The sequence below is a fragment of the Cynara cardunculus genome, unplaced genomic scaffold (genome assembly GCF_001531365.2).
Source record: "Cynara cardunculus var. scolymus isolate 2C unplaced genomic scaffold, CcrdV1 Un_Scaffold_2871, whole genome shotgun sequence".
Lineage (NCBI taxonomy): Eukaryota > Viridiplantae > Streptophyta > Magnoliopsida > Asterales > Asteraceae > Cynara > Cynara cardunculus.
The window spans coordinates 28,288-38,867 of record NW_020201251.1 but is presented as its reverse complement, the minus strand read 5'-3'; the positions used below and the strand labels follow the sequence as shown (position 1 = coordinate 38,867).

General features: G+C 32.4%; 1 protein-coding gene across 1 annotated transcript; it reads right to left on the bottom strand.

Moving 5' to 3' along the window:
* Positions 1–6,013: 6,013 nt before the first annotated feature.
* Positions 6,014–9,770, bottom strand: LOC112503325. Its single transcript, XM_025107385.1, has 2 exons — positions 9,641–9,770; positions 6,014–7,231 (listed from the first exon to the last, which is right to left on the bottom strand). Exons 1-2 carry the CDS (start codon positions 9,708–9,710, stop codon positions 6,675–6,677), a joined length of 627 nt encoding a protein of 208 aa, XP_024963153.1. The 5' UTR covers positions 9,711–9,770; the 3' UTR covers positions 6,014–6,674.
* Between the last annotated feature and the right edge of the window lie 810 nt (positions 9,771–10,580).

Genomic DNA, 10,580 nt, shown 5'->3' with positions numbered 1-10,580 from the left:
AGCCACTGTTGGATTATCATCTGGCCACTGAAAATCCATCACTTAGTTGATCCTTAATGTTTTGTTTGTTGACAACATTTCTTCATTCAATTGTAAAGAATTAAGGGTTTAATTTCTTGAAGAAAATTGTCTTTAAAGTCTGCCATCACAACTGGGCTAAAGAGTTAAAGTTAGACCAAAATCTTAATTATTTAAATGACACTTGGACTCCTATGATGGAACACCTKTTGTTGCATATGCATCACTAAGCCAAACAGGTTCATTATCTCAAATRYGAGTCCTGCAATGTTGGTGGTCTACAAAAAATGGAGAGATGGAAAACCKACAAATATAAGACYAGAAATTGGAGCTAAACATTRAAGTAAAACTTCATGCAGTATGCTGGAGCTAAACATTGAAGCCTTTATATTTCTGCTGGCTGAGAAGCAGAAGCTAATATTTCATTGGAATGTTTTGAATTCCAGCCATTAATGACTCCTTTCAAGATAGAGTTGGTGAATGGCACAATATGGCATTCCACTGTTTTCCCAATCACAATCAACAATTTCAGAAAAGAGCTCGTGCTTGTGTGTGTATTGATATGAAAAGTGTTCTGAAACAAAAAATGTACATATACATTGCAAACATATTGAACTTACTTGTTGGAGCAGGAGGCGCGATGAGGAAGTCGATGAGAGTGAGTCGATTAGGGTTTAGATTTGATCAGGAAGAAGAGGGTCGATTAGGTCAGAGAGGAACACCATGTGTGCGATTGAAGGTGAACGAAGAGTCATCAGGATCTGAACGAACAGTCTGAAACAATGAGAATGATTGAGCGTTTTTCAGTTTCAAATATTGTTTTTAAATTAAAATTTTCTTTTAAATGACACGTAGGATATCCACGTGTAACAGGTTATCCTACATGGTTTCTATGTCATTTTAAATTTGGCATGTCAACAAAGAAAAACATGTTCAAAAGGTAACAGGTTACCCAATACTATAATGGGTAAATTTTTGAAAGTACAATTTCCTAATAAAAAATGTTTTGAAAGTACATTGATGTAATAAGAAAAACTGAAAATACAATGCTATAATAAGAAAATTTGCAAAAATAGGTTGCTATTTTGCGCATTTTGCCCTTGATTTGTAAATTTTTTTAATATACATATGATATAAAGTATTATATTATATTTTATTTATTATTTATTATTTATTTGGTCAATTTATAATGTTGATACAAATATAACAGGATCTCCAAAAAGATTGGAACGACCCTGAAAATACTTGTATAAGTATCATATTTTTATTGGTTGTTTTTTTCATAAAACTTAATTGATAAAAAGATTAAGTGGAAGATTTTGCAAGTAAAAGATAGAGAAAGTAATTCCTTAACTATGGATTGAATAGTGAAGATGAACCCTAAATATAGTGTAAAGAGTTGTTAAAATTTTAAGGTTAAAAAGTAAAATTTGCTTAGCCGATACATACGTATGAGATGTTTTATATAATTTCTTTTAACATAATAAATTTTCAAACATCACTCTTAATCAACAAATATGCACAATAATAAGACAATTGTTATTAATAGTGATATTATAATGATAACCAGGTATATGCAAAAGGATGGGTGCAAAAAAGAACGATTCTAAGATCCGTCAAGTCAAAACTCGATTTTTGAAGCAAATGCGATTGTGGACCTTTTTAGAAAGAAAAAAAATAGGAAGTCCAAATAAAATTATGGTTGTACGAGATAGTAGAGGTGGTCATTTTTTTAGTTATGAACGAGCTTATAATGTGTTATAACCAGTGTTGTCTTATATCCACGATGTCAATACAAACCATCCTTCAAGTTTTGGAGTAGATCTTTAACCTCTCCAAATAAAACCATGTTCATTTGCAACCTCCTCATTGGTTCTAGACTTGCAACTTTTTCCATTGGATCAGGTCCTGATGGGACTGATTTGCTATTTAGACTCGAATCTTCTTAAATAGGTTAGGAGACAGTTTAAGTGTGAATATCAAAGAACAAAAAATTCGAAAATAAATTTTCAATCCTAATGCATTGATTTCCAGGTCGATATCTAACGACTACATTGTTGTAATTAATAATATAATGACACCTACTTTTGATTCTCTTAACAGGAGAAAGGTTATTTTTAATTAAAATTTGATAACGTTTTAATTTTAAAACTAAAATAGATGGTTTTTTAAATCTAAAATGTTTAAAAAGTAATTAATAATATTTTGAATGAAACATATTATATAAAAATTCATCTGTTTAATTGACAATCATGATATTATACTTTCTTTTTGTTTTTTAGGCGGGTGTAAGAAATGATTCAAATGGGTAGTTCACTATTGTAATCATATGTGAATATGTCTTGGCTATATGTTTTATTTGCACACGTGAATACGTTACCAACACTCTTATGGTAAGTGTATTCGTATATGAATATGACACGATCACACCCATCAAAAAGTAAACAATGAATTACATGTGTGATCCGTCTGCCTTTTGGATTTGGTCCCTAAAAGGCATTAAGTACACATTGATATGTATTTTGTATTTTACATAACAGATTGGTCTCTTAAGTTAACATTGTTAACTTAAGGTCCATTAAATACTCATGTGCCCCTCATATAAGGGGAAATTGGTATTTTTACTCATCTTCTTTCTCCTCACCTTGTATTCCTCGATCGAATAACCCTAATTTCACTGTTTGAATTTGTTTTATGTAAACCTAGATTCATCAGACACAAATTCAAACTCCCAAAATGATTGAAACCCATATTCAAGCCCAAAAAACAATTCAAATTCAAGGAACATTCATAAAAATTAAACTCAAGATCATTCAAAAACATTATTAAGAAATAGATTCACACACAATAACCTAAATCTAAATCTAATAATAAATCAAAACCCCAAAACAGATAACTATAAAAGTTGCTTACAAAATCAATTGATGGTTATGTTGGATCTGGGGAGGTTCCTCATGTAGGAACATAACCTGAACGAGTCAGTAGTGACTGATATTTTCCACCCCAAGGCACAAATACCATAGATTGGTAGATGGTGTTTGGATTCGAACTCGAGGCCTCACTTATGGATTCTTACCTGTTAGCACAATGATAGAATTCATTGGGGACAAGGTCACTATCTTACATTAACTTGCATTTCTACATTTCATATTTTATTTGACGGTTTTAGAACATGCATAACATTATTAAGCAATGGCGCAGCGCCTAAGAGGCTTTGTTATTATTTAGAAATAAGTATTGTTTGTCGTTATAATTAGAGCTAAATATTTTATTGATTGTTTATGAGTCTAAATATTTTGAGGCTTACTCGATTTTGGTTATTGAAACAATGTGTTAATTGTTATTTTTTGATTGATAATTGATAAGTAGATCAAGCTTGAATCATGAAACCAAACCAGAAACTCATAAACTTAGCTTTTAAGCTTCTTGGTTTAACTTATATCATTAGATTGAATGTTCAAAGACTTTAAATGCAACAAAATGGAAAAGTCGGTTTTTAAATGGCTCGTTGATTTTGTTTACCGAAAAATAAATTGTTGAACTTTTTAGTTTGAAGAAAACTGTGTAGGACTTTAAAGCCGTAAAAATTTACAAGTTCCACTTAAATGAACAATATTTGAATATTTTCATAAAAAAATAATATTGTTTTAGAGTTCTGATATGTTATACTTTTGATAATGTATTCTTTTTGTTCTTAAAAATACATATCTATTACATCGAAGCAAATTAGATGTGTTTATGTGATCTGTTTGTATAAAGAGATTAGGACGACTCCTCGGATAGAAGGCTTGTGTTGCGCTCATGTTTTATAAGGATCGCCCACTTTATTCTCATCATTTAAGTACCTCGGATCGCATAAGCCATCTTCCATCGGTAACGAAAGATGTAGTTAAGTTTAGTTTGGGGACACAAATAAGTTTATCCTTGCTTTCAAATACACAAATAAGCAAGCAAAAATTCCAAAAAAAAAAAAAAAAAAAAAAAAAAAAAACCCAACCAACTTTCCCATTTTGAATGGTTTAGTCCCTAAATTTTTGTAAATGAAAAAACCGTTAAATTTTCTCATTTTGAATGGTTTAATTCCTAAACTTTTTTAAGTGAAAAAACCGTTGAACTTTCTCATTTTGAATGGTTTAGTCCCTAAACTTTTTTTTGAATGAAAAGACAGTTAAACTTTCTCATGTTGAATGGTCTAGTTCCTAAAGGCTTTTTTGAAAGAAAAACCATTAAATATTCTGATTTTGAATGATTTAGTCTTTAAACGTTATTTTAATAAATAAACCATCGAACTTTTAAAAATTGGTTACCTTTATCTTTTTAACCCAAAAAGACTACCTGAAACTGGCTACAAAGGTTTTAAAGTAAAAAAAAACTTCAATCGGTTTTTACTATTCTCATTCCTACGTCATTCAAACCCCCCACCGCCTCATTGTCATCTCTCTCTATTTTCGTCCATCATCGATGTTGGTCCCTACCATCGATCTCACTATTTTTGGTTGGTTTTTTTTTATTTTCCGATCCTCTATCCTTTTTTATATGTCTACATATGTTCCACTACATTGTTGTAAGAGAGGAAGAATCGAAAGAGAAAATGGATAAAAAACAAAGATTGTTGGGAGGGGCTAATCACGGTAATGGACGTATAGGGAACACACAATGATGGAGCGGCAAGAAGTAACGAGGGGGTAGGGTTTGGAAACAGTAAAATTAATTTATGTTTTTTTTTTACTTTACAACATTGTTAGCCGGTTACATGTTACTTTTTTGGGTTAAAATGATTTACGTGACCAATTTTTAAAAGTACGATGGTTCGTTTATTCAAAAAGATATGTTCAAAGACTTAATCATTCAAAATAAGAAAGTTTAATAGTTTTTTTATTAAAAAAATAGTTTAGAGACTTGATCATTAGAAATGAGAAAGTTTAATGGTTTTTTATTCAAAAAATAGTTCAAAGACTTAATCATTCAAAATAAAAAAGTTTGTTAGGTTGTTTTGAAAATTTTCCATCGATCAATAGATTTGTATTTCTTTCTCCATCCATTGGGCCTGGGGTTTTGTACACTCTACTGATCTATGTTCGGTATATCGGGTAATTTCGGATTCATGTTTCATATTTCTTCTACTTCATCTCCTACAATTTTGAGATGCGTTTTGTACTACCAGGTTCGGGTTGAGTTTTGGGATGCCATACCTCATGTTGGTTTATAAAAGAAACAACCTAAATATTATATACTTCAAAAAAAACAATAAACGGGTTGCTAGGTCAAACATGGGTCCGGGTTTTCCTTTTTTCCAGCTTTTGCTTGAAAACAACCGCTGCAAATCAAAAGAGCGAGAAACGTTTAATTTCTCACCACAGTATTTTCTTGTTTTTGTCGTAAACATGTCGTAGTTCTTACAAAAGAGCAATGGCAAAAACTACATTTTCGTAAGAATGATCAATTTTTGACAGATTTTGGAAACGTAGATCTAAATATCTAACATATATATAAGCGCATTATACTTTGCAATTTTTTCTTCAAACCAACTACTTTTTAAAAGAAATCATGCTTTTTTCCATTACTGCAAAAATGATGATTATTTGATATGAGTTCAATAAGCTCGATCGTTGTTGAGTGGGAGTTCATAGTTCCTTTGGGGATTGAACACCTAGCAGACCAGACCCGTGTGTACCTGATTTGCCTCTCATGGAGGGGATAGTGTGGACCAACTGGCGGTTGTCGGGTTGCAAACCCTTTTGCACAAACAATACCAGGCTTTAACCATTGTCTTTGGCTCAACTGGTAATTAGCGAATCTTTGAACATTGTGGTTACGGGCTTGAATCTTTCTATGCGTCAAATGTGTGTATTTCGTTTATTTTATCAGTGTGTTCTCTAATTAGAAGAAGGAACGAGGCCTTTTCTAGATACATCATAGGGATAGAAAACCAGCATGCAAGTCAGTGATATTGCCATAATGCCCAAAATCATCTGCATCTATAAGTTCAGCTTTGTATCTATGGAGTCTAAGAACTCAATCTGCATCTATTTCTAAATATATAATGTATTTTGAACAAAATGAATAATCAAAAACTGAAAACAGCATTTACCTGGTCCAAATTCTTCAGGGGATCAGAGTTCCATAATTGTGTCAAACCCAGGCACCATTGCCTGCTGACTTATCGTGATGATGACCGACACTACAACAAAATCAGGTTTATAGGATGCTAAAAATGTCCAAGTGTTGTAATAGACACAGACTTAAGTTTATATCACCAAACACTTATGCATCACTTTTAAAAATGATACAATAAGTTTATATGATGTTTTTCTGCTCTTGACAAGTTTTTCAAGACAAGTGTGAAACAAAGTGTCCTATTTATTTTTTTACGATATTATTTAAAAAATTATCTTATAAAAACAAGTGTCCTGTAGAAAAAGGTGTTACTTCTATAAGTAGATAATATATTTAATAAAACCCTTTATTTCAAAAGTGTGCTAAAAGCTTGATAAGATGCCCAAAAGCTTCGTATAAACTTATTGCAACACTTTTACATGAGAGGCATAATCGTTTGCTACTATAAACTTAACTCTTATAAAACAGTCTATTTGTTATAATGTGTGAGGCCAGTATGGTGGGGGTGCTCCGGAGGTTAGCGTATACCCTCCCTCATGTTACTCTATTCGACCAATGTGAAGCAAGAAATGCATGGCATTAACAACATCATATGCCATAAGCCCGATCTTTCCCCCGATCCAACTTCCCAATTGGCTTCCAATCAAATATCCGAGCTTACCATACCGTTCCTCCGCTAAGAACCCCATCATATACGTCCCACACAATGTACCTGCACTCCTTAGACTCCCTTCGGTTACAGATCCTTGATAATAAATTACTTCAAAAAGATCCCATCCAGAAGAAACAATAGGTCCCAAGATGCGATTGGCATTCTTGTTTGCTATTTTGGCAGCTTTATCTCCAGCTTTCTTGGCTTGTTTGGTTGCAGTTTTGGTTTCAATGCCTTGTGAGAGTGCATCAGCTAATGAGGATTCAAATGCTTTATTTCTTGCTAACTCAACATGAACTGTTCTGATGTTGTTGGTGTAATATTTCACACTCTCTTTCACACCACATACTACTGTTCCTGAACCCCCATCGAAACAGTCCAAGATACTAAACTTCCCAGTTTGTGATGAGCCTCTTTCTCCAACTGTCTCCCTACATCTTCCAGCTGAAGAGAAGGGGAAAAGAGAGTTAGAGACAAGGTTTTCTGGGATCAAATGTTGGGGATTTGAGGAATAATGGGAAAGGACACCCAAGATGGTAAAAGAAGCTTAAAGAAGATAATATATATTTATAATCCTTAAAGTAAAGAGGTGTAAACACCTTAGTATCAAAATTTCGTGTAGAGTATTCTGATGGGTCAAGATTGTATATTCTGCTTCCAAGTACTAAAATTTCTGCAGTAAACGTGATATTTTGAATGTACAGAGAATGTGAAATTAAGTATTAACCAGGATTGCTCATTTAAGGTGTTTTGTATTCGCAATGACTGAAAAAATATATTCTTTGCTATTAAAAAACGGAGGAAAGGATAGTGTTATCAATAAGCCAAGAAATGCAGATCAGATTATAGAGAAAACATAAACTATTTACTTTATCTAAGCAAATGTAGAAAACCAGGTAACCAGATGAAAGAATCATATGTAGGGCTGTACAGAAAACTTCAACCTGCCCAACCCAGCCCGCTAACAACCCAGTTAAACCCAACTCTCCTCACAGTTAAACCGCCAATTAAGAGGGTTAAAATTGTATTAGGCCTAGCTCAACCCAACTTAACAACTCGCCTCTAAAATATATAACTTCGAAAATTTTAGTTATATCTATATATAATATATTAGTCTATTGTATATATATGCTAATGATGTGTAAATGAATCTGCTCAAAATAGATATAATCCATCAATGAAGTCCTTTTATATATATACATACACTGATAATGTGTAAATGAATCTGCCCAAAATATATTTAATCCATCAATAAAGTCCTTACAGCCCAAGGCCCAAAATAGATCTAATTATAGCCCAAGGCCCAAAATAGATCTAATTATAGCCCAACGCTCCAAGTCGATCGATCAAGTCCAGAATTCAATTGATCAGAAGTCCTTGCACAGTTACATTGCCGTTGTTAGTCTGCTACTCGGACAAGCAAGGTATACAATTGTTCCCCTCCAAAACGGCAGACTCTAGTGTTCAACAGCTTTGGTGTATATGGACATCTAATAAACAAATGAGATGGTATTTCAGTGATAGGTTCGTTACGCATGGGATGATCTTAGGAGGCCTTTTCATTGCCTCCCACGTAAGATGCACGGGTTTTTTTCTTAACTGTGGGTGTTTGGGCCAACTTGCACGACTTCAACTAATCCATAGGTCCCTTGAAAAAATCCAGGAAAATCCCCACCGGCCTTGGGTGGATTGGAACCGGTTATCCTTGGAGGATCCCAAAAGCCCTAGTCCTGTTGCCGGTTGAGCTAACCCCTCAAGGTTTAGCTGCTAATTGAAGCTATCTCATTCAGGTTACATTGATGTTTTTAGACCATTCACTTTCAGATTTCTTCTATTTAGTCTCTAATCTCGTTTGTATTATATCATACTTAAAAACATTGTAACATGAAATGAACAGATAGTCAGTTCAACTTCAATATACTGCTCTTTGCTTAACAGTATAAGGGAACTGATTAAAAAATGGATCTACTTCAACCACTTGACAGACCAACAGATATACAAAGGGACGGATAATTAAGAATAGAAACGAACTGAGGACTTATTTGAGAAACAAATTGTTAAATGCATAAACAAAAGACATTTTCCTATGAATCCACAGATTATGCCCATTAATTAACTGCTATATCCAGTATTAAAACATTGCAACTTGTTTCTAATACTTCATCAGAAATATCACTCAAAATTACCACTCTTTTCCTTTCAAAATAAAAAGCAAATGATAACAACAGAAGTGTTAACTTTTATTTTATGATGTCAAACCTGGAATTTCTCAACCAAAATGAATACAAATTCAACGAGAAGCTAACAAAAATATACTCCTATTTCCAGTCCTTTCCATGAAAATTAAGCAGTAATCAAAATTTTCTTCAAATTTTGAAGAATTTCATATTAATTTTGAAGTTCAAATTCAGTCAGTCAAATCTCAACAAAATATCTCATTTGGAACGGAGCTTGCAGGGAACCATATAAGATCTTCATTTACTTGGATAGCTCCTGTGCCTATGATATTCATACTAATTTCTTCTTATGTTCAACTAAAATGAGAAAATGAACAGAAACACGACGTAGTTCAAACACCATAAGTTTGAAGCAATAGCTGCTACAAATCTAAAGAAGCAATCAAAGAAAGCATATCACAATAGAGGTGATCACGAGTACCTTCGTCCCCAAAAATTCCACATTCGAATTTCTGGCATCAACAAATTTCATATTTGACGATAATTACCTTAATTTGGTAGAATACAAACGTATCGACGATTTAGAAAATGAAAATTTTCAAATCAATTTTGAATTTGATAATCACTAAACTTGTCTATAATCTAAAAGTTGGCTGAGAAAGTAAAATGTATGTACCAATGTGACTGAGGAACATGTAGCCAATAACAAATGCCAGAAATTGATATCTCTTCTTCTTCAAATCCATAAAACCTCCGAATTGTAATGGATTTTGTGGTTCGGGTTACATCGGAGAACAACCTTCACGACGGACGATTCTCGAAGCCTCGAACTGCTCTCCATTTTTTGGTTGATATTAACAGTCGGAAATCGAAGCGGTGTTCGAAAAGTCAAATTACCAAACTACCCTCCCATAAACTCATTTTACATGAGCTATTACAAATTAACATGAAAACACGCGAAACGTATTTCCCTTTTATTTTAAAACTAGTGTGGGAACCGTGTGTTGCACAGTAATATGAGTATTTTGGTTAATAATTCGAAGATTGTCTATATAAATATATGTTAATTGTTAAAAGAATCATCAACAAATATATTTAAATAATTCGAAAAAACTAATAAAATCTAATTAGTGAAAATTTGATATATCTATACTATCTTATAAAGCATTTGGCTAAAACTCTTAAAAACTCTTAAAACTCTTAAAAACTCTTACAAACTCTTAAACCCGTTCATCCCTATCCGATTTCGTCTCATATCTGAATTCGTGTAACTAACTGCAGATAAACACAATCAAATACAGGATAAACATCTCATTTAAATATAAAAAATCTAAAATATAATTAGTATAATCATTAAATTCTAACAGAATACTTAATTATTATCTTTATAAAATTTATAATATTAAACCAAAAATAAATTGTATGTTAAAAAAATATTTTATATTATAAATCATTTGACAAAAACTTTTAAAAAACATTTTTTATGCGTAAAGTACTGTTTATTAATATATATTACTTAAAACTCAAGATTACAAGTAATTGTGCATAGGTACAACTTATTAAAGTTTCATATCTGAATTCGTGTAACTAATTGCAGATAAACATAATCAAATACA

What these genes read in the sequence shown, in the direction of transcription:
- LOC112503325 (XM_025107385.1), bottom strand. Translation starts at nt 9,710, where the DNA reads ATGGATTTGAAGAAGAAGAGATATCAATTTCTGGCATTTGTTATTGGC. An exon ending in CATGTTCCTCAGTCACATTG is followed by an intron (nt 7,232 to 9,640) that starts GTACATACATTT and finishes CCTTCTCTTCAG; the next exon opens with CTGGAAGATGTAGGGAGACA.